The sequence below is a fragment of the Galleria mellonella genome, unplaced genomic scaffold (genome assembly GCF_026898425.1).
Source record: "Galleria mellonella isolate WM207_F2 unplaced genomic scaffold, CSIRO_AGI_GalMel_v1 utg133, whole genome shotgun sequence".
Classification (NCBI taxonomy): domain Eukaryota; kingdom Metazoa; phylum Arthropoda; class Insecta; order Lepidoptera; family Pyralidae; genus Galleria; species Galleria mellonella.
The window spans coordinates 6,130-31,434 of NW_026441990.1; the positions used below are offsets into that span (position 1 = coordinate 6,130).

Consider the following 25,305-nt stretch of genomic DNA (forward strand, 5'->3'; position numbering starts at 1 on the left):
TTCCAACACGGTAAGTACATAAACCAACATCACAAATAATAATAACTATGAACAATTCATCAACCTTAGGGACTGTTAGTTACATTTGTACTTATACGCTATAAACTGTGTCCACTTACAAAACATATTGTTACATCTATAAATCAAATCTTTAGAACATTATAAAATACTGCTAAAGGATTCTAAGACCGTATTATATACGGCATCTTTGGGACTTACAATTACCAAGCTCTGGGACATAAAAATATATAACCTAGGTTAAAACTATAGCAAGCGATATATATATTTTAGTCAAAAAATTTTGTTATAACACTAAGTCAATTAATAAAACGAAAATTGACTACAGGTAAAATGGAAGACGTATCGATAAAAAACTAAAATAAAACTTAATAACCGTAAAAGACAGCGGCGCGACGCGCGCTACAAACAAGTCAAAATATATTAAAATTCAAAATATATGAAATTACAAAACGAAAAATTCTCATCCCCAACCAAAATATACAGACATAACAAATTTCCTAGTCGCTTATATAAAATAGAAACATCACTACCGAAAACGAGTTGTACATTTTGCTATACGTTGATTTTTATGTATATACGCATTGTGCAGGGTGCAATTGTCAAATTATACAAAAAAAAAAAAAATATATATATATAGCTAAAAATGTAAGACTAAAAAAAAACATCGTCTAATCCAATAGATTTATAAAAAAAAAATTATAAAAAATATTTAATAAAATATTTACTCTAAATACGTGAAATTGTGCATCACATTAGTTTTATACAATACAAAAGAAATTATCTGCTTGGATGATTTTTATTAATGGACTTAAAAATTACATATATCTTTGTTTAATAAAAAAAAATCTCTCGAAATTGGGGAACATTGATATATTGATGGGTCATTTGATAGCCAATGACCTCTACCTTCCTGGTTTGTAGGTAAGTGATGGAGACATATTACCTATTGGTAATATGTCACATTTCTACATTATATATATATATATATATATATATATATATATATATATATATATATATATATATATATACCCCTATACTTTTATAAATACCAAATAATCTTCAAACCCACCCCACAATGTACGGACAATTCTATTAAATAAACAAACCAACGATTCCGTCTAATTTGCAAGCATAATATACAAGTGATATACATAATTAAAACAATTGCTTACTTGAAAAGGAAAGGCTTCGATAGTTCTAAAAGCTTACGACTAAAGAAGAAACTAGCCTCAGGTAATGACCATGTGATGATGATCCTTAATATAAACAATGGTTTGGCCGCGAGGGTCGGCCGCCATCTAGCTGCCAGTGGCTTCGAGGAAGGGTGGCTGGGGCGGTGATATGAGGCAATCTTAAGAATCTTATCAATATCACAAGAATAAAATTGTAGGTGGAACCGACATACTCGTGGCTTCAGTAATAACTAGATAGGCGCGTTGACGGCCCTATTTTGTTTATAAGTTAGGGCTTGCAAGCAACAGACCGCACCGCAGTGAGAGTTTGCGTCTAACTCATTCCAACGTGTGCACGTCATATCGTAAAATTATTTGTTAAATTGCAAATGAATTTGTGACAACCCTGTGATATCTGAAGGAAGCATATGAGTGTCGATTCTGTCCGGTTTACTTATTCTTATGCCAATAGCACAGCATTAGTACTACTCCCGTACAGTATGGCTTCTATTACTAGTTCCTGCCTATCTTTTTGAGCTGACATCACCCCCTCTCCGTGATTCAAATTGTAATCCGAGGTTTCTTATTTCAAACGACCAGTGACGATTTTTCCTAAACAATGAAATTTTGTGCATAAAACTACGTAGACATTTTGTTCTCTTTTACGTTAATAAATATAAAAAATACATACCTAATTATTAGGTATAGAACTAATCATGCGATGCCATATGTATGAACATAATGTAGAATAGTACTCTCAATGATTTTTTTATTGCAACACTACCGAATTAATACAACATATACAAAAATTTAAAAACGAATCCAAGATCACCTCATAGCGGCATGCCTCAACCAATACAGTATAGCTAATGCATACACATATACGTTTTACTCACAATTATATTCATAATTCTACTCCACCACATTCGAGAAAAATAAAGCAATTTAGCTAGTAATGTCGCGCAAATATCGCGCGGCTAAGACGACACCCGTCTTATCCTGGCAACAGGTTATACTACCCTTGGATTCATATAAACTAACTATAGTTTGACATTTCTAAGTTAATCACATAATAGCGTAGAAATATAAAATTATAGTAGGTCTCTTGAAACCATCCGCGATTGGCACTACAAACCGATACAAGTCGAACGTAATCGTCACAACCCATGGACCCGCTGTCGACGGCACATCACTACCACCGCTAAAAACATTATAATAAAACATTTTTAAATAATTCAAACACAATAAAAGCTCTATTCATACAATTTCTGCGCTTACATTCGACAAGTGATTAAAACTCGAAATAAAAAATATCCAAGTTCATTCGAATTTAGAACGTAGTGAAGCGCATTACATAATTATAAACGACGAATAGTTGCCAGTATCGGGAACGGCGAAACCGTTCGGAAACACCATGCAAACGACATTTTTTGGGCTAAGGACGGCATCGCTCGACAATTTTATAAAAAAAAAAAAAACATGGAATTTACGACGTCCCACTCACACAATATCAACAATAAATTTCAAAATAATTTAATAGAAAAAAAAATATTGGAAGATTATCTTTGGTTTTGAATTTATTTTAACATCTTTCCATCAGGTGAGAGGCCGCCAGTATTCGCCACAAGTACAAATAAATCTAGATTTATGCCAGTGTCACATCAAATAACAGATAATAAAAAATATATTTGTCATTCGATACAATATTCATTATTGTATATAAAACGTCGATCGATGCCCTCTATGCAATAGAAATCACAGTAAGTGTGGTCACTCTATAGCCAAGCTAACTTCAGACCACTGAAGGAGGCCTAACACGAGTATGCTGCGTAGTCAGGATTAAATAAATATTGGTCATAGTTTTGACATCTTTTTATGCACCGTAGTACAGTAATATATATATAATATAAATTATCATAAGTTACTTCAAAATGTTTAAAATAAAAAATTAAATATTGTACAACTATAAATGATTTGCAAATTAATCATTCTCAAAACTTTGAATGGTATACATATTCATATACTTATTATTAACTGTATGTGACTTAGGTGTAACTTTTTAAAACATATTTTCAAATACACACACTCTTACATAAAATATAAACAAAAAAATGTCAAAGATATAATATAAAAACATGTCAACACTGTGGCAAAATTTTTTTCAACGTGGTACTGGTGAAAAGGTCGCAACTTTGTCACCTGAATGTCAAAAGATACCCCTTACAGTGACCATCACTGTCGTACCTGACGTAAGTGAGGCCTGTATGTTACAGATTCTTTTCGGCCAGTACTCAATTTAAGTCATTGTACAGTAACATGATTAACCTTCCAATAGTTACAGGATCAATGCCCACACAATACAAACATGCATAATATTTGTTTATTCTGGGTGTTTTCTATATATTACACGTATGTGATATATGTGTTACGAAAAAATAAATTGTAGTACCTATAGTACAAGCTTTCCTTAATTTGATACTAGATGGCGTTGTTATAATATTTTCAATAGTAATTTCTTTTAAGAAATAAAAATTATTTAGACAATATAAATATTATTATCATGATTATTTATTATCTATTTATTAAATAAGAACGCTGTGGACAACAGTAAATAAATCCATCAAATTATAAGAACTCTGTGGACAACAGTAAATAAATCCATCAAATTATAAAGTGTACATTTTGTCTATGTTGTACATGTTTCTGTGACGAATATCACATTTCAAATCAAGCACTGACCGAAGCTTGCACTCTACACTTAGTACCACTCTGACAGCATACTGGCGCGTCCTAGACCCCTAAATATAACACATTAGTAATACATGTAATGTATACAACAACAAATATAATTCATGTGTAAATATTGCTGTGCCGTGTTCGGACATTGGTGTCATACGGTTGAGGTCGGGAACCGCCGCCGGCGGTGCTCGTTATGCGCTTCTCCTGACTTTGTCTGCAAATACATTGTTCGTATTTAGATTGTTTCTAAAAGGGACTATTTAGTGTTATTTCAGTTCTAAAAGGCATTATGTTATAAAAATACACAATTAACCATTATGTGTGAGTGCAAATGTTAGTGTAAATGTATTAGTACCGGTAGCGCCTGGTGGCCTGAGTGCATGTATACTGTTATACCATTTCATAGAACGTGTTTGCGCATTGCTGTTCCTTTTATGTTGATTAGGCAATAATGATTGTTCCCAAGACCACGTGTGGTCTACCTGTGAGATTATGCCAAGCGGTTCAGCTCCATCTGTCGTCTAGCGCACTGTGTACTTAAATAAAAATTTAATAAATAGGTAATCAAATAAAGTTTTCTCTTTAAAATCACATTCACCTTTTGTTTTATAACAGTATGTACTGGTAGTGTATAGTGAGGTTATGTAAGTGCGTACGTACTGGTAGTGTGTTTTAAGATAATGTAAGTAACTAACAATCCCTTTCCCCCCACACAGGGGGAAAGGGATTGTTAGTAATGGAGACTGAGAATCCTATTACTAGCAATATACCCAACCAGGTCGACCTCCTCGCGGTTCTCCCTGGAAACTATAATGGTTAATTCCTGATAAATTCATCATGATGGACTAACTGGCCTGTTTTCATTCTCATCTATCAACCTTCACTGGTGCTCCGCCAGCGTATCCCGTTAGCGCAGGCGGGGTTACCATACCTTTTTCACCCAATAAAAAAAAATGTAAGTGTGTACGTACCAATAGTGTGTAGTGAGGTAATGTAACTGTGTGTACATACCGGTAGTGTATAGTGGGTGATGTAAGTGTGTACACACTAGTAAACGCGTAGTGAGGTAATGTAAGTGCGTACGTACCGGTAAGTGCGTAGTGACGTAATGTAAGTGCGTACGTACCGGTGGTGCGTAGTGGCGTGAGTACGAGCGTTAGAGTAGCTCGTACTGGCGCAAGTGCATGCGCTGTATGATGTCGCGGCAGTCGTTGAACACGCGCTTGATGTTCTCAGTGTCAACGGCGCACGTGAAGTGCGGATAGCAGTAGTGCTTCCCGTCGCCGCTCGCCGTACTGATGCGCTGTGATAACAACAGTTTTTATGTTAATAAATGAATATTTCACACATTGAAAGGTTCCAACTACCCCATGATGGAGGGGGAATGGATTATTAGTAGTAATTGTAGATTCTTCATATTTTCTTGTGTGTGCTATATACATTTTTACTTATTTTTTTATGCAACTTAGAACGGCAAACAAGCAGACGGGCCATCTGATGGAAAATAAGCCATTCCTGAAGACTAAGGTGTTATTCTTCTGTACCCTGTAAATTCACTGATATATCCAACCCTTCAAACCGAAACAGCCATGCAAACACAACTGCTTCACGGTAGAAACATGAATGACATTTATATATGTATTATATGTTATAAATAGTTTAATTAATAGTATGTATTCGATATTATTATGTAGTAAAGATTTTTGTATTTTATGCACGTAAAAATTATTAATTCTCTTGCTCGGTGGAGCAGGTGGGTGGGTGTACCCACTTCTCTATTCTTCGTTAAACAAAAGTTGTCTGTAAAAGATTGCTCTAACGATAAGACCGTCTTTTGTATTTTTATAAATATATTTTCACCTACACTTTATGAAACTGTATTTCATTTAAATTTCTTAACTGTCGTTGTTTATTTTTATATTTTTAGTGCAATAAAAGAGTTAAATACTTCCTTTCCCGCGGATGTCGTAAGGGGTGACTAAGAGAGTTTATGGTGGAGGGATAGGCAGCAGCATATCTCTTAAAACATCACCAAAAGCAAAAACTGCGGTTGTCAACACGCCTGCCAAGCGTAGCAACAACTGACAAAACCCTCCTTATGGAGAAGGCTATGTTCAGCAGTGGACAGTTAACCCTTTAACTGGTAGAAGCAATTTTGTGTCTCGGAAAATTAAAAACTCATTTTTTGGGTTTTTTGTGGGTTACTTTAATAGCTTTTATTAAAAAAAAAAAAAACATTCATATTTAGTGGAAGAAAAAAACATGGTGGCAATATCCTTGCCAACACCAGTATGGTATTGGTGCTACAAAGTGGAAAAAATCATAAAAATGTTGGTGGCACACATATTGCCACCGCCAGTAAAAGGGTTAACGGCTGTACAACAAAAAGTTAAATAAATAAACGAGGTGTGGCATCGTACCAGAACTCATCGCGGATGAAATACTTGGCGCGCGCGACGTCGGGCGGGTCGCGCGGGTCGGGCGCTGCGTCGGGCGGCGTCTGGTAGCGCGCGAACTCCGCGAAATACTCCTCCAGCCGCGACTTCCCCGCCATCACCTTCTCCGCCAGCAAATCCTGTTTGTTCAGGAACAGGATCACCGATATCGTGCGGAGCCATCTGCAATTGAATACATGGACCATGTAATGCGACTTGGCACGGTACACAGGCTGATGGTATATGGTAACGGTAGTTTATATACACATGGACATTATTTATATAAAATTTAGATTATATAGATAGACTGTCTCCATACAAATGCTTCAAAAAAAAAGCGGGTTAACTTTTTTTCACACAATTTTGCGTGATAAATAGTTATAAGTGTTCCCTTTATAACTTCTATATTTATTTTTGCATGTTTTTAATGCGTGAAACTTCATTTTATTTATTCAATAATTAAATATAGATACGTCAAGATAAATTATATGCGTAAGTATATAGAATATTGATAAAAAAAAACAAGTCGGTGAGTAACAAAAGTTGACCGTTTTGAGACTCAAGCTCTATCTGTATAATCTAAAACATAAAATAATAAAGCAGTGATAGGTCAGTTGGACAGCCCTTGACAGCGGTCCGGAGATCCTAATATCAAATCCCAGTTTAAACTTGTTCGGACCAATTTAGAAAACGAACTCTACTAAGAGTAGAATCTGGATACTGATGCTGCGAAAGCAAAAGCCTGTTACTCCTAGATATTCGTTGCCTGATTTCTCACAATCCTAATCAGGGTATCCTAATTTGAGAACCAAACGATTAATGCGATTGTATGACATTTATTATCTATTGCAAAAGGAAGAATCTAAAACTTAATTTTGGTTTACAACACAAACTTGTAAACTCAATTTTGGTTTAAAAACAATTCAATTTAATTCTTGCATATTCTTCTCAACTGAAATTACATTCCAAACTGGGCAGATTAAAAAACAATTACTACTGAATAATAATTGTTTGTATTTATGTTTATCCGTTAATTCATATGAAGTGAGCGAGAAACATTGACTACCTATTATTCCATATGCTCTTGAATAGATCGAGCGACTCCCGCAGGCGGTTCTGCGTGGGGTCCTCGCGGAGCACCATGTTGTAGGAGGAGCACGCGGTCACGAAGATGATCGCCGTTACATCGTTGAAGCATTGGATCCACTTGCGCCTCTCGTCGCGTTGCCCGCCCACGTCGAACATGCTGCGATTGCATTTACAACGTACAGTATTAACAAAAAAAAAAAAAAAAGACTTGCAATAGATTTGCAATGAATTTACATGGTACAGAGGAATAACACCTGAGTATTGAATGGCAACGCGTGGGGGGTATCATGGGCGAAACAGTATACTCTGTTATGTCCATGGTGCTGCTCATGTCTGTAGGCAACAGTTACCACTTTCCACCAGATGGACCGTTATCTTGACTGTTATTCTAAGTTGCATAAAAAAAAGGATTGGTAATGTAAGCTTATATAAAAGGGGTGAGAAAACCAAGACAAGTGATGCTCTCCAGTATAGCCTAAAACAGAAAAGGAGATGGGTAGGGTATATTAGCTAGGCACCAGGTACCCATTAAATAACAAAATGACTGGATCCTACAAGTAGAAGATGTGTTGGAAAACAAAGAAAACGAGATGTTGACAAAATCATAAAAATAACAGGAGAAAATTGGATGGATACTGTTACAGATCGAAATAAATGAAATATGGTGGAGAAGGAATATTATATAAAATTAATCTTGTAATCTATGGAAAATAAAGATATTATAATAATATTATATAGATAGGCTATAAGGAAGGTGTTGGTATTCGCAACATAGTTTTGTACTTTTGCAGATTTTATCATTTTTCAACAACATTGCAACAAATGCTTTTGTTCCAAATAAAGAATTAGTATTAAAAAAAAATTATAAATATACACTCCTCGCAAAAATTAAGGGAACATAAAAATTTTTGAAATTTTTGGGTGATTTTCAACAGGCTGTATTTCAGTGAAAAATAATCGTACAGGAAATTTAAAAAAAGGGTTTTGAAGCTTGAAAACTCTAGTTTTCAGATTTTTTGGTAAAAAAATTTTTTGAGCTCCGGTTTCCATGCAATTCTTAAACAAAGCTGAAAATAATTTTTTTCTAAATTTTCTAGGTTTTGTTTTTCACTCTATGGGCATGGAAAAATTTTTTCGAGCTACTCCATTGTATAGGTCTCTTAGCGTGTTTATTCAGCTTCAAAAATCGCTTTGGATGGCTCAATTACGACCATTTGTCTCCGAGATATCGAACTTTGAATGCAAAAGCATCCTTTTCCATTCAACTGCTAATATCTCTGGAACTACTGGTCGCACAGCAAGCGGGTGCCGAGTTTCTTTATCTGCATAAAATTTCCAATTAAGCACAGTCAAGAGTTAGTGAAGAAAAAAAATTTTTCCACCTCTAACATTGAATTGAAAAAAGTGGAAAAAAAGTGACTTTTTCTCCTTTTTTGGTTACTTGGCTGTATCTTCGCTAATATGGGCGGGAAAGCTAAGGTTTGAAGAAAATTTTACAGTCTATTGTTCCTTAAAGAACCCCCTAAATCCCTGGAGCGATCGGTTCAACGGTTTTTCTCGGACCAATTGATTGAAATTTTGGAAAAAATAAGGGAACAAGGTTTTTGTCCCTTAAACTCACCCTAATCCATTCAAAAATCAATAATTTCATTTGTTTTTCACTTTTTACTCAATTTTTTGTTTTTTAAAAATTCATTATCAAAAAAAAAAAATCGAAAAAAATCAAGAAAATTTTTAAGAAAAAATTTTTTTTTGAAAAGTCGAAAAAAGTTTACAAAAATTTTTTTTTCGTTTTTAAGGAAATCAAAGTTTTTGACAAAAACTTTGATTGATGATCGATTTACCGCCGGCATTAGCGTTACCCAAAGCATACCACGTGGAGAAACACACACACACACACTTTAGAAAATGAGTTTGGAGTCATTAAATACTGCGGAGCTGACGAACCACGGGGTCTCATTTCTTCTAAAAATTACTTACACAACACTAACACACACACTCTTCAGAAAATGAGTTTGGAGTCACGAAATACTGCGGAGCTGACGAACCACAGGGTCTCATTTTTTCTGAAGAATCCCATATCATAAACACGTGCGTAAGCACAAAAGAAGCGTAAATCCGACCGTGCAACCTCCACGTGGTATGCTTTGGGTAACGCTAATGCCGGCGGTAAATCGATCATCAATCAAAGTTTTTGTCAAAAACTTTGATTTCCTTAAAAACGAAAAAAAAATTTTTTGTAAACTTTTTTCGACTTTTCAAAAAAAATTTTTTCTTAAAAATTTTCTTGATTTTTTTCGATTTTTTTTTTGATAATGAATTTTTAAAAAACAAAAAATTGAGTAAAAAGTGAAAAACAAATGAAATTATTGATTTTTGAATGGATTATGGTGAGTTTAAGGGACAAAAACCTTGTTCCCTTATTTTTTCCAAAATTTCAATCAATTGGTCCGGGAAAAACCGTTGAACCGATCGCTCCAGGGATTTAGGGGGTTCTTTAAGGAACAATAGACTGTAAAATTTTCCTTAAACCTTAGCTTTCCCGCCCATATTAGCGAAGATACAGCCAAGTAACAAAAAAAGGAGAAAAAGTCACTTTTTTCCACTTTTTTCAATTCAATGTTAGAGGTGGAAAAAATTTTTTTCTTCACTAACTCTTGACTGTGCTTAATTGGAAATTTTATGCAGATAAAGAAACTCGGCGCCCGCTTGCTGTGCGACCAGTAGTTCCAGAGATATTAGCAGTTGAATGGAAAAGGATGCTTTTGCATTCAAAGTTCGATATCTCGGAGACAAATGGTCGTAATTGAGCCATCCAAAGCGATTTTTGAAGCTGAATAAACACGCTAAGAGACCTATACAATGGAGTAGCTCGAAAAAATTTTTCCATGCCCATAGAGTGAAAAACAAAACCTAGAAAATTTAGAAAAAATTTATTTTCAGCTTTGTTTAAGAATTGCATGGAAACCGGAGCTCAAAAATTTTTTTACCAAAAAATCTGAAAACTAGAGTTTTCAAGCTTCAAAACCCTTTTTTTAAATTTCCTGTACGATTATTTTTCACTGAAATACAGCCTGTTGAAAATCACCCAAAAATTTCAAAAATTTTTATGTTCCCTTAATTTTTGCGAGGAGTGTATATTCATAAAGATGTGTTCAGTACATTTTAATTTCACTGCCTTATCCCACCCTTTAAACCGAAACACAGCCATGCAAACACAACTGCTTCAAGTCAGTTACACGAGTGGGGAAACAGGCAGACATCATCATCATATCAGCCTTTAACTGTCCACTGCTGAACATACCCCTCCCCCTTGGGGGGGTTTTGCCAGTAATTGCCACGCTTAGCAAGCGGATTGTCAACCGCAGGCTTTAGAGATATTTTAAAAGGGACGCTGCTGCTCATTCCTCGCCCTCACTTCGTCGCCTCATACGACACCCATGGGGGAAGGAAGGGGTGGCCTATTCTATGCCGGGACCATACGGCGGCTACTTCTATTACTAAAGAGGCAGACAACCTTCATATAAAGTCTCTCTCTGGCAATCTTAATGTTGTACAGATTAATTTGATTTATTTATTTAAACTTTTGCACACATTGAAAAACGTCTACAGGGCAGACTTAATGCCTGATGGCATTCTCTACCAGTCAACCACCACGCCAAACAGAGAGAGCAGATGGCGGTGCATAGATTTAAAAAACAATAGTAAATTAAATAAATATTTTAAGAGATAACAATGTATAATAAATAAACATACAAACATATAGAATAATATACTCACAAAAAATATACACACATAAATCACATACAATATATATATAAATAACCATACATAGTATATACTAAATTAATAAATACATAAATAATAACTTATTATATAACAGATTAAGGCTTTTCATTGTTGTGATAAATTGAAGTAATGTTCTCGAAGAGACTTTTTAAAGGAAAATTTGGTTAATTAATTAATTAGTTAATTGTTACTAATGCATTGTATATTACAAAAACTGGGCTAATTGATCCGTTTATCTCAATGTAGGAAGACTCCCCATCCGAGAAGAGATTCGTTACCATCCATTTGAGACAAAACAGTGACATTTAAGACATAGATAACACCCATTGGAACAATAAAAAAAAAACTAGTTTTGATCAAACATAAAACCAACTGTAATGAGGTGATAACACCAACCTTGTTAGTGTAAACATGATCTTTTTGTAACTAACAATTCACTAAGGCAGTGATTACACTTTAAAATGATCATATATAATATTACATCATCATCATCATTATCGTCATCATATCAACCATTATCTGTACTGCTAAACGATACGAGAGTAGATATAAATAGGAAAAAAAAATTAAAAAAAAAAAAAAAAAAAAGAAAAGTAAACAATTTTTTTTTAATTGACAAGAACTAAGAAAATCAAATTAAAACTGGACAATATAAAAAAAGGCGAATTGAAAACTTAATATTTAAGAAATTCATGGTAAAAATACTAATTACCATAATTAGTTTCTTGTACTTGGCATATTTAGTATTAAATCTTTTAATATGTCCAATGTAAATTAGGTACAATAAAAATTTTAGAATACAATACAATTTGGTAAACAAACCAGGGGTATCGTTTTCACAATTTATCATTTTAAATATAACTGAATTGGGAATATTATAAGTAACAATTTCATGTAAACACTTTTATTCATGTTATTTATTTATGTACCCTTATATGACAAAAAAAAAATTGCATAATGTTTACTACCTGTGCTAAGTATAAAAAACAAAATATAGATTATAATTATTTTGAAACAATACAAAATATTTAAGTAGATTGAAAGTTAGTATAAATTGATTTATTTACGACCTTATAAAGTTGAAAGTGTAATAAACGCGTAAGGTCAAAAGCTTTTAAGAAACCTGATTTTGTTGTTAATTGCTGTATGTTTTAATTACATAAATAATGCATGACAAAAAAAAAAAAGATGGACTCCGCACGCTCTAATAGATAAGTAAGGCGATCACACCGCAATCAAACTACGTGTGCGTGATAATTTTACGCCCCCCCCCCCTCATGATTGGTGGCAAACGAATACACCGGTAGATACGCTTTCTTGAGAAATAACAAGATGCCGGAGTTTGCTGTCTTACTCTATCTCAAACGTGCGGCAACGAAAACTTATGTATCGAAAAGCTCGTTTGCCATTCGATAAACAGCGACAGTTTTCTGTATTTTTTAAATAAACTTTTAAGAAGTAGCGATTTAAAATAATAAAAGAACAAAAAGAAACTACAATTAATAATTCCTTCATATTTTACCATTTATGAAATTTCTGATTTTTTTTTAATTGATTCTTTAGACAAGTGATAAACGAATCGTTCGTAGTCTGCACGTTCGAGAGTGGTCTCAAAAATTATCTCTCTCTCTTTCACACTTCGATTACTTCATATTTCTGTCCTTCGTAATAGCGACGTTTGACCGCGAGAAGTTATAATTTGTTTGAATAGAACATAATGAAATTTTAAATAAAGACGATTAATTGTCTCGACCAGAAGATAACCTGATGATGTCCTATAGTACAATAAATCATTAATAGATTGAATAAATCATTAGTAATATTAGAAACAAATCATTAACAGATTGAATGTTTCGATTGGTTACTATTTCACTTCGATTATCTGTAAAATTTAATTAAAACTTAATTGCTCTTTCATTATATTTCTATTGAGACAGTTTATAGCTACATATGATAAGAAATACATTGTAATTCTATTAATTTATCATAACAAAGGTATTGTATTTATGTACTCACTGGAAATTGACTTTGTCGACGACGAACTGCGTCTCAAATATGCCGGAGGTGAGCACTCGGCAGCGGAGTATGTCCTGCTCCGTCGGAGTGTAGTTCGGCTGCTTTATTATGTGCACCTGGTCCAGGAAACTGCAAATGGACATTGCATATTAATCGTAATATAAATGATTGCAATAAATAAAATATGGGGGCTATCTGAAAATAGGAGGCTTTCAGATTGCTGTTGGGTTTTTGTACTGCTTCTAGCATATTTGTTCAATCTCGCGTTGATTGATTACTACGCTAAGGAGAAAAAGAATTACATCATTGCTAAACAGGGTTTTTTTTTAATGGTTGATAAAGAAATAGCAACCTCGCCCACGCCAACGGAATATACCGGTGGGGCACCATTGAGGGATGACAGGTGAGAATAAAAAGGCAAGTGAATTAACCTATCGTGATAAATACACCGGGGTTTCAGCACGATGGTATCCAGGGGGGACCGCATGGAGGTCGACCTGACAGGGTATATTGCCAGTAATGAGACTAATAATTTTACCAGAGGAAGACTTTGTACAAAAGTCGATTGCTTGGGTACCTCTGTCCCATTCCTGTTTCTACCGTGAAGCAGTTATATTTGCATGGCTGTGTTTCGGTTTGAAGGGTGGGATATGGCGTGAATTTACATTTGGCGGGTACAGAGGAATAACACCTGAGTCCTCAGGAATGGCAACGCGTGGGGGGTATCATGGACGAAACAGTATACTCTGTTATGTCCATGGTACTGCTCATGTCTATAGGCGACGGTTACCACTTTCCATCAAGTGGGCCGTCAGATTGTTTGCCATTCTAAGTTGTATAAAAAAAAATAGTAGTCCGCATTACTCAGAATCCCTTACCCCCTGCTACACAGGGTTAGGACGAGAACTAACAGCATTCTAAAAGTAATAGGCGAGAAATATAACTCACGTATAATTAGGCATTTCATTCAGATGCTGATCTAGACGGCTGGGTCACATCTGAGTGAATTGCTTTAGTTATATGTCTTTTTTTTTAGTTTGTAAGGGAATTGTTACTAACAAAATGAAAGTAGTAGTCTGAAATAAAAAAATATTATTATATACTAGCGGCCCGTTCCGGCGTCTCACGGGTGAACATTTTTACATTTTAAAAAGTGGCCATTAAGGCTGCACACGCAGACGGAAGCTTAAAAATGGAGTAACTTCTCCCGTTTTCCTAACATTTCCCTTCACTGCTCTGCTCCTATTGATCGTAGCGTGATGAAAAATACTATAACCTGCCCAGGAGTATAAAGAATAATTGTACCAAGTTTCGTTAAAATCCATCGAGTAGTTTTTATTTCTATAACGAACATACAAAAATTTTACTGATTGCATTTTTGGCATCAGTATCGATCACCAATCACCCTCTGATAGTTATTTTGGAAATATATTTTGTGTACAGAATTGACCTCTCTACAGATTTATTAAAAATATGGAATCGATATAGATTATTATAAATATAAATGTCTGGCCTATGCCGCCAGTAGCACAGATGTATCTAAGGAGACGACTTTTATACAAAGTCTCCTTCTATCGTTTTAAGTTTAATTAGTTCAGCCGTGGCATCTTTTTGAAGGACTATCAATGTGTGTACATACTACTTGGCACAGTCGATGAGCTGGTACTCGTTGCTCCGCTCGTACGTGCGCTGGACGCCCTGGTCCTTCCACAGCGCCTCCGTGTGCTCGTAGAACTCTGCCGGGTAGTCGAAGTCGGGCTGCGACGCTACATCCTGCCATCAATCGGTTGCAACATTACATTTAGTCAGTATAATCTTAAAGGACTTTGCCATAGATATTGTAAATATTAACTATTACCATAGACATGATATACCAAAAAGAATAGAAATTTATTAGTGAGATAATACAAAGTTTGAGCATTCCTTACTGACACATCCAGTTGTCGAAGTAAATTAGGAAGCTCAACATTTACTATTGTTCTTCAAGTTTCTTTAATAAAAATATATATAAAAAAGTAAACAACAAAAATGTAAGACATAAAAACTGAAGGGGGGTTATTAGTAATGCTGACTACCAGTCTCATTGCTAGCAATAAGGTAAGGTGACTTTATGGTCACCATACAGATATAGGTTTAAAAAATCTTAATGGTCTTTGAGTTCGACATCCACTTTGTACAAAAGTAGATGGCTTGGATACCTCTGTCCCATTCGTGTTTCAACCGTGAAGCAGTTGTGTTTGCATGGCTGTGTTTTGGTTTGAAAGATGGGATATGGCGTGAATTTACTGGGTACAGAGGAATAACACCTGAGTCCTCAGGAATGGCAACGCATGGGAGGTAACATGGGCGAAACAGTATACTTTGTTATGTCCATGGTACTGCTCATGTCTATAGGCGACAGTTACCACTTTCTATCAGGTGGGCCGTCAGCTTGTTTGCCATTCTAAGTTGTAAAAAAAAACTGTACGTTCAAACAAGCATATGACCCAATTAGGTTTACGCTCAAAAAGTGTTTGCAGTTTGTGTCACAATGAGGAACAAACGCCGCAGCACTTAATTTGTGGCTGTAGCTCACTCATACATGAACGATATCTCATTTGGAAAATACACTTTATTATCCTGAGGAGATAAAAAAAAACAACGCTACAAAAAACATCTTAAAATTCATATCACTGATAGGAGTTTTAAGATGTTTTTAGCAGAAAACTTTAAAAAAAAAAGGAAAAGCTCAAAAGATTATGGGAAGGTCGTAGTGTTACTCTTTTTTCCTAAAAAAAAAAAAACTTTTTCAATAATAACTGTAGGTATACTATATTATGTCCATGGTACTCATGGTGCTCATGTCTATAAGCGACGGTTACCACTTTCCATCAGGTTGTCCGTTAGCTTGTTTGCCATTCTAAGTTGTATAAAAAAACGTTCACAAAAATAAAAGAGCAATCGTCAGGCAATTAATCGAACGTAGGCTATGGACTAACATTAAACGTTCCGCGTCCAGACTGCACGTCTACGGTACACGAAAGTAAACAAAATAACTTCAACCGACCTGGACTTAAACACAATCCAAAAGCCCGCTCATTCTTTAATGGTTACATGCTATTTTTTAAATAGAAATATTTACGTACACCGAAAGATTCATTCGACCGTGACACACCGACACACTGAGTGACCGTTTTATCTGTAAACCATCTCGGAACACTGACCTAGAGGATTACTCAGAATGAAGAATGTTGTTTGGTAAATACAATATAGTTTAGTCAAAATAATCGTAGGCAATAATTAGAATTCGAACCATACATCATATATGTTATAAATGGGGGAATAAGGTTTTAAAATTAAAGTTTTAAAAAAACATATTGCCTATTTTCAACTAACTTCAAAAATAACGTTCCTAATTCGGTTGTTTAATTTTGGTTGTTACCATATAACTTCGTCAGTTGTAAACTAATTTAATTTAATCAATTTGGAAAAATCTTTTTTATCTGAAAGGATATACTTGCAGATTAGGCCTATAGAAATGTCATCAAAATCGGTTTAGCAATTTAGTTTATAAATCAAAATAAATAATTTGCCATAATTGAAGTCTTCTTGTAAAACACAATTTAAAATTATTATAAATAATCCTTTATAGACATGACAGTTCCATGGATGTCAAAAAATAAATACACTATAGAGTGTATTTATAATGGCAACACATGGTATTTCATGTGTTGCCATTCGTACGTATAAGCCAAGACGTAATATCTCTGTAGCATGCAATTTCATTGCCATATGGCATCCTTTAAACTGAAATTAAGCCATTAAAGCACAGCTATTTAGCGGTATAAACATGAGGAGAAGCAAAGTAAATAAGTTATGTACAATTTTTTTATTGATATAAATGAGTTATGTTCAAATCGAACTACCGAACATCTACTGAAACCTACCAAACTAACTAATACCGAAACCTAAAACGACCGAAATGTGGCAATATCAGAGTTGTCAATTTTCATAAAGAATTGATAAATTCTCAATTTTTCTAGTTTTTTTTATACAACTTAGAATGGCAAACAAGCTGACGGCCCACCTGATGGAAAGTGGAAAACGTCGCCTATAGACATGAGCAGTACCATGGACATAACAGAGTATAATGTTTCGCCCATGATACCCCCCATGCGTTGCCATTCCTGAGGACTCAGATGTTATTCCTCTGTACCCAGTAAATTCAATTCATATTCCACCCTTCAAACCGAAACACAGCCATGCAAACACAACTGCTTTACGGTTGAAACACAAATGGGACAAATTTTTGTAGTGCCAATCTGTAAGTATATTCTTTCAGATGAAAAAAAAAATACCAAATCGGTTTATAATTGATGGATTTACTAGATAATCAAATATAAAAAATACAGTACAGTCAAATTGAGAACCTTTTTTTTTGAAGTCGGTTAAAACATGGATGCACTCTTAATAAACTAAATTGCAACGATATGGTTGTTAGTAGACATTTATCATGACACTACACTATCTTCACTTGCGGTGTATGAACTCTTGTTTATTGGGCTCGGGTATAAGGTTCAATTTTTTGTGGTATGTCTATATACATTTTTATGACCAGAGAGATATTAACATTATTTGAGCAGTCTGGGAATTCAAGACCTGTACTTTTAAAACGGCTTTAAATACATTGAGAGAGTATTGTATTGTTATACTTATTTTTTTTAAGCTACATCTAAACAGGGGCGAACAATATATAGCAATATTACATATTGTACTTACAATATCTATATATTGGCCCAATAACGGATATACTAAATATCGGTTATTCAATATGTAATATTAAATGAACAGCACGATCGCAATGAATATATAGATATCCTACCGGTGTATACATATATATTGATATGATGAAGTTACCGCTATCAAAATCCAGTGGAACCCAATATATCGATATCGAAGCGGTAGCGGTATTACGCATGCCTAATTCCATAAGAGGTTGTCAGTATTAGAAATGTGTAATATACGGTATTTATATATTCTCGAATTCGTAAAGTTGGTTAATATCCGATATCTGTATATTAAATTCTTCTAAACATTGTTAACCACCCATCATATATATATCATATTCATTAGGAACGGGTTCATCTTTTCGATATTATATATTCATTAACCGATATCTAATATATCTGTTATCGGACCAATTTACATATAGATATTGTAACTACAATATACAAATATTGCAAATATTACCCACCCTTAGTCACTATGCCTAATTTTTTTTTTTGTGATTTGTAATATGATCTCCTTGCCAATTCTGAACCATTTCCATAATTTTATTTCTGATTGAAAGGTAGATAGTAGTTTTGTAAGGATCAAAGCTGTCGTATTTCTTTGCTCGACACAAAAAAATGTTTGTTGCTAAGCAAAATTTACGCGTTCTAAATTCAAATACATTTTAAATGTTTACGAAATACCTCGTCGTTCACGATTGGAATAGCTTAATTTTAGCGGAGTGAATGTGTCTAATTAGATAAAGTTATTATCTACAAAACTGTCTACGAGCATTGTTTATGTTGACATAAAATTTTTATTGTCATTGTACTTTATTCAGTACAAAAAGTCGTGATAGATTGACAAAACAAATCGTAAAATTAGCGGGAATATTTTTTTTTTTAATTAATAATCATTATGATTAATTATTGATATTCTCAATACATTAGGTGTTGATAACAAATTAGATATAGGACTCTGAAGTTGACTGTCTGATTATTTATAAGTACATACCTAAGTATGGAAGATTTATCATCACAAAATACATAACAAACGAAGTAATATTTATAAATATGCTATATATACATGTATTTATACTATATACGTACATTATATAGATAGAGTGTCTCCATAGAAATGCTTCGAGAAAAACGAGTCAACTTTTTCATACAATTTTGCATGATAAATAATTATGCACTCATAATTATTTACTCCTTTATAACTTCTATATTTATTTTGTCTTATAAATTTTTAATTCTTTTTAATGCATAAATATTCATTTTATTTATTGAATAATAAGTCAATAAATAAAACGAGTTAGCTAATTGTCAAATTAACATATAATATATATTATATATAATATATATAAATTAACAAATATATATATATATATATATATATATATATATATATATATATATATATATAGTTTTATATAATTTTATATAGAATTAGAGAAACAATACCTCAGAATCGGCCCCAATATCGAATTACAGTTTAAAAAATCACAGTTAAGAAATTGGAAATAATGTATGGAATTTAGTGTGTGGTGTAAGAGAAGTTGAACAATCTGTAAGAGATTGAATGGAAAACACATTGACGGCCCACGTGACGGAAAGTGACAAAATACTGTCAAATAACATAACAATGTGCACGCGTGGGCATCACAGAATGAACTGTGATGCCCACGGTACCACACATGCGTTGCCATTCTTCAGAACTAGGATGCCTCCTCACTGTTCATTGCTTTATCCCACTGCTCAAACCGAAACACAGTCACGCAAGCAGAGCTGCTTTACGATAGAAACACGAAGTGGAATAAAGTACATGTACTGACGACATTTGTACAAATGTCTCCCTCTGATAGATCGGTTATTGAACTGCATTTATTATACTGTATTGTATTGTAAAATCTTTAATGTACATAATATAAATTGGATACAATAAAAGATTTAAAATATAATAGCGAACTTATCCCTATATAAAGGGGTGTTTTAGAAACCTTTAGGAAACTGAAAGAAAATTCTAGAATGTTTAAGGGTAAAAACCGTACAGCTAAAGATAAACTCGATAATATCTAGTTAAAATGGAACATGTTATGAATGTTGTTACCTGTATATAATCCACGCGCGCCTTGTTCTCCGGCTTTTCAAGTGGAATAGGAGGGGTCAGGGTGCTCATTGCACCCGTGATTGTCTGAAACACAAGACAAGACAATACATATAGTTTTACTTGTTTGATACAACATTAATAAATACTCCAGTTGGTGCAGTTAAAATATTTTAATATATTTATCGGCTTTAGTTTTTCTTAAATAGATATGATTAAATTTACAGAGCAAAAATAGGACAGTTTTGTAGTAGTATAGTGTCACACAGAGGGCGTCTCAACTGCGCGATGATGATAAAAATTTGCAGGATAGTATGGTGATCGTTGCGCTGTATTAATATGGACGGTGTACCCGCCATATTAATACAGCGCAATGCGGTTATGCCGGTCCGCCATTGTCTAGGCATTTTTTTATGCAACTAAGAATGGCAAACAAGCTGACGGCCCACCTGATGGAAAGTGGTAACCGTCGCCTATAGACATGAGCAGTACCATGAACATTTTAATTCAAATTCAGATCACCTTTATTCATATACACTTGTTTACAAGCACTTTTAAATTATAATTTTTTTATGAATCTACAGTAGGGTTCGGAAAGTTATCTGTTGAGAAGAGTCCGCAAGGAACTCAACAGTTAACTCTTTTAAATCTCTGTGAACGTATATATATTACAAGTACGCATATATTTATTTAAATGTACTACGTTAAAATTACATGAAATGACCATGTGGTCATTAAAAAACCCGTGTTTGATCAGCTAACTTGAATGACAATGTCCCATATGAGAAAGGAGTCAAGAAACTCCGGAACTTAGGAGTATGTATGAAACGTCATAGGAAATTGCATGAAGCAAAACATACAAATTTAGGCCATTGGTACTTGGATCTCTGCCTAGCTCGCAAGGGATTTGGCGTGAAAATAGACAGATATACTTACTAGTATCGCATCTCGAATATTCTTCTTGATGTCCTCGATCTTCTCCCGGCGCTCCTTGTCCGAGAAGCCGTTCACGTGCAGAATCCGCATCTGCTTGACGATCGTCGACTTGCCGGACTCGCCGGCGCCCAGTAATAACAGTCGGTGCGTTGCGCGATACAGCTGTAAACAATCGTACCATACCGTCAATTAAACATGCATCACTAAAGTATTAATAAATAGCTCCTTACCACATAGTCCTGGCATAGAATGTGCCACCCCAACCTTTCCCGCGGGTGACATAGAATATGCTATCCTTTCCCCCCGTCCTTTTCCGTGGGTGTCGTAAGAGGCGACTAAGAGAACTTAATAGTCGAGGGATAGGCAGCAGCGTTTCTTGAAACAGCACCAAAGCCTAATTGCGTTAACCAACTGGCCAAAAATGATATTTCTATTTCGATGATAAATCGGCCACGAACGTCCGGGAATCCAGTCAAGATCAGCCAGTAATTAGAACTTCACTCGTAATACGAGTATATTGCCATTTACAAAAACATAAATAGTGTAGCATTTGACGTTCCATTGTTTCTGCCTACCCTAATGGGAGACAGGCGTGACAGATATGTATGTATGTATATAAATAGTGTAGATACACAAAATGAGTATCCTGTTTTAATAAAACTTAGTAAAAACGAAACCGAACGAATAACTGACTCGACTATAAGACAGTCTATTGATGTCCAACAGCAGAATACATAAAATAACGATTAATAGATTGAATGTGTCGATTTGTTACTAATTTCATTTAAAAATGTTTCTGTGATAATTCCAATAACTTTCTCACCTTTTTATTAGAATCTATTGAAACAAACTATAAAATAACTACTAGATACCAAGACAGGCGCAGGTCGAGGGCTTTCATTGCTAGCAGTATCATGACTACGCGGTTTTCCCTGGACACACTATCTTATCGTAGATTGAATCAAACTATAAGACAGTGATACCTACTACATACGAAGACTGGCGTAGGTCGAGGGCTTTCATTGCTAGCAGTATCATGACTACGCGGTTTTCCCTAGACACACTATCTTATCGTAGTTAGTTCCTGATGAATTCATCACGTTGGGCCAACTGACCTGACTTCATTCTCACCTATGACCTCTCGCTGGTACCCCGCCAACGTAAACTGACAGAGCATCAAATTATCAGCCGAATTTAGCATCACTTATTTGATAGATGTGATCACTGCTGCTTCAGCTACGGACTTTGAACTATATGTATTTATTTTACTTTTTATACTACTTTTTGTAGATTGTTTGATTAATAAACTACCTAAAATAGTGTATTTTTTTTTCTTTTTAATAAGAGCCCAACATCATAATCTGTTAAGTGTAGTTAAGTCTGTTAAGTGCTATGTATGAAATTGAAAATTGTTCGCACCTTATACTAACTTGGCAGCTATGATAGATGGAGATGAGCGTTGTCAGTAGGTGCCGTAAAAGACTGAACTAAGGAAACTGAATGGTCGAAGGATGAGCAGTAGCGTCCAAATCAAAGCCTAATTGCAATTGCCAACCCGTCTGTCAAGCCTGACAATAGCTTATGGATACTGGATACTTACCAGTTTATATGATGATAAAGAAATAAATTTAAATGTTCTTTCTTTCATTTTCGACCCATATTTCTTTGGGGAAATTGTTCAGTCGTTCTATTAGAAAACTCCCGTAAAGGTTAGGTGGATAGTAGAATGTCTACGGTGTCATCCCACATTCATTAGTTATTCACATAAAAAGACGGCAGTTTTTTTCAACACGTCTCACAATTGTTTGCGATTGTTCCCTTAAAAAAAATTGTGTACAGTCGTAATCTAGCTCACCTGCTTATCCTTCTGCAGCTGCCTGGTGATAGCATCACTACGGCGCTTCTGCGACTTGAGGTCGTCACCCTCGCCGCCGCTCTTACCACCTGGTGAGCCAAAGCACCCCATGGCCGACCACGCCGCCCACCTGCAAACAATATGGATCATATTTAAAGACAAATTCGCCAATTTATATCTAGTCTACACGCCACTTCGTCATTTACAGACATTTCGCCGACATTTATACATGGACCAGGATAAAAAGTAACCTATGTGAGTAACAAGTAATATTTATAATGGAAAGGTCCATCCTGATTTTTTTTTAATAGGTGATAATGGAATGGTGACCCCGCTTGCGCTATTGGTATACGCTGGCGGAGCAACAGTGAGGGATGATATAGGTGACGATAAAAGCAGATCAGTTAGCCCATCGTGACGAATTCCGCGAGAATTAACCACGATGGTTTCCAAGGGGAACCTCGTGGAGGTCGGCCTGATAAGGTGTAATGCTGGCAATTGGTTAGTTAGACCGCTTTACTAACAATATCCAAACGCCCCCCCCCCATCCCGAATATTGTACGTGCGCACTAAATAAGCAGTTAAAGAGACGAAGAAGTAACAAAGAAACTAACTCACTTTTTATAATATTGGTAAGAATAGAGTGCAGCAGACGTTTCGGAGGAATGAAATTGTGAACGATAGACAAACAACAAGGAGCCTCGCTCTGCCGGTAGAGTCTAACTAATAAATGTTATTAGCATTCTCTTCTGTAGCCTTGAAATATGTATTTTCAAGCGCGTTTGAAAACAGTTTAAAATGAATATTCTACGTTCAGGAATCGTAAATGTTTGACTATGAATTTTAACCCTCGAACCTGTGGAATAGAACTCGTATCTCTTACGAGCCGAGTGAGTTTTCAATTACAGTTAAAGAAATATGTTACCAGGTACCGTAGGGGATTTAAAAATTTATTTTAACCATCATTAAGCTTACATTTCAAATCTATATAAGATAGAAGAGGATATGTATATAGACTTTTTAAAAAATGATCTAAATCTAAATATGAATGCTTTTACTTTAAAAGAAAGGTGATGACAGGTGTTGTCATTCTTCTTCCATTCTTATTCTATTACCATCTGCCTACCAATAAACGCTCAACAAAGATCAATAAAAAAAGCGTAAACCTTTTTCTGTTCACCTCCTTGCTCCATAATATAATCCCTGTTGCTACAGTAAGAGAGGGGGTTACATTGTTTACGTTCCCAATTCCTTGCCCATTGCTAAGAAATCGAGTTGATTTTAAAATCTTAACAGAATAGAAAATGATAATTAATAATTACAGTTAAAATAAACCTTATATCGACTTATAATTAAGGTAGAAATTCGAAATACACTAATATGTTCAGTGCAGTCTCCAAAACACGTTACGACTGTTATATAGGTGATAATGCGAGACAAAGCAGTGCGAAGACATATAGAACGAAATGACAAAATCCTTTCATGTCTCGTTTCACTCACACATAGATTCCCTATTGGTCACACTTGTGTGTTCAAATACCAAATAATTGTAATATATATATATATATATATGTAGCGCGTTTTCATACAATCACGCCCGAGTCCCAGGTGTGCCGTGCGTGAGTGTGCGACGCGAATGTCAAAGCATTTGATAACAATACAAAACAGTAACACGCCTACCTCTTCGGGAAAAGATTCGTATGCTATTTATAAAATTTTTAAATACACGTATCTCATGACTACTTGTTTAGAGAACGCTCGCTTATTATAACATCGGCCGACCAAAACTCTATTTGCATATTTTATTTTAACGCCGCTATAAATAACACAATAAAAATTAACAACAAATCATTGACAATAATACATTGTGCGCAGCCCGCTATAGTAAAACACTAGTTCTTATTGAGAAAAAACAGTTCACCACTCACCTATTATAATCATATTTTCCATTCATTAACATTCGACCACGGAACGCGGCGGCACAATACGAAATACCAAACACGACCGCACTAGTCCGACGTCTGTGTCCACTGCGAGTGATGTCCAATCGATTATCGACATGACTGTATTCATTCATATTTTCCATTCAACAACATTCAGCTATAGTGTGACACAATATAGAGAACAAGAGCACTGGCACCGACGCCTGTACCGTCACCATTTAGTGATGGCAAATCGATATACGTTATCGAGTGAAAAACTTTTTATTCATCAACAATAAACTAATCGAGTCGATATAAAATATTAACAACAAGCACAGCGTCCGTATTCAGTAGGAGTGATATTAAATAATAATTGAAACAAAATAATTAGCCTTCTTCATATTATTATGACGTAATCTACTTACCTACTATAATTTGGTAGCTGGGCTGATACATAATTTTACGACTGT

At 34.8% G+C, this 25,305-nt stretch overlaps 1 protein-coding gene across 1 annotated transcript; it reads right to left on the bottom strand.

Annotated features, from left to right (window-relative positions):
- Positions 1-5,062: 5,062 nt before the first annotated feature.
- LOC128202526 (guanine nucleotide-binding protein G(s) subunit alpha) lies at positions 5,063-24,975 on the bottom strand. Its single transcript, XM_052903223.1, has 9 exons — positions 24,842-24,975; positions 22,914-23,043; positions 21,059-21,220; positions 20,126-20,209; positions 14,904-15,037; positions 13,265-13,393; positions 7,437-7,616; positions 6,356-6,553; positions 5,063-5,248 (listed from the first exon to the last, which is right to left on the bottom strand). Exons 1-9 carry the CDS (start codon positions 24,871-24,873, stop codon positions 5,092-5,094), a joined length of 1,206 nt encoding a protein of 401 aa, XP_052759183.1. The 5' UTR covers positions 24,874-24,975; the 3' UTR covers positions 5,063-5,091.
- Positions 24,976-25,305: the final 330 nt, after the last annotated feature.

Excerpts from the sequence above, each read along its gene's own strand:
- LOC128202526 (XM_052903223.1), bottom strand. The coding sequence starts at position 24,873 with ATGTTAATGAATGGAAAATATGATTATAATAG. Across the intron at positions 6,554-7,436 it reads AAGAGCATATGGAATAATAG|ATGGCTCCGCACGATATCGG; the intron begins GTAGTCAATGTT and ends ATTCAATTGCAG. Across the intron at positions 5,249-6,355 it reads TTCATCCGCGATGAGTTCTG|GTTATCACAGCGCATCAGTA; the intron begins GTACGATGCCAC and ends ATAAAAACTGTT.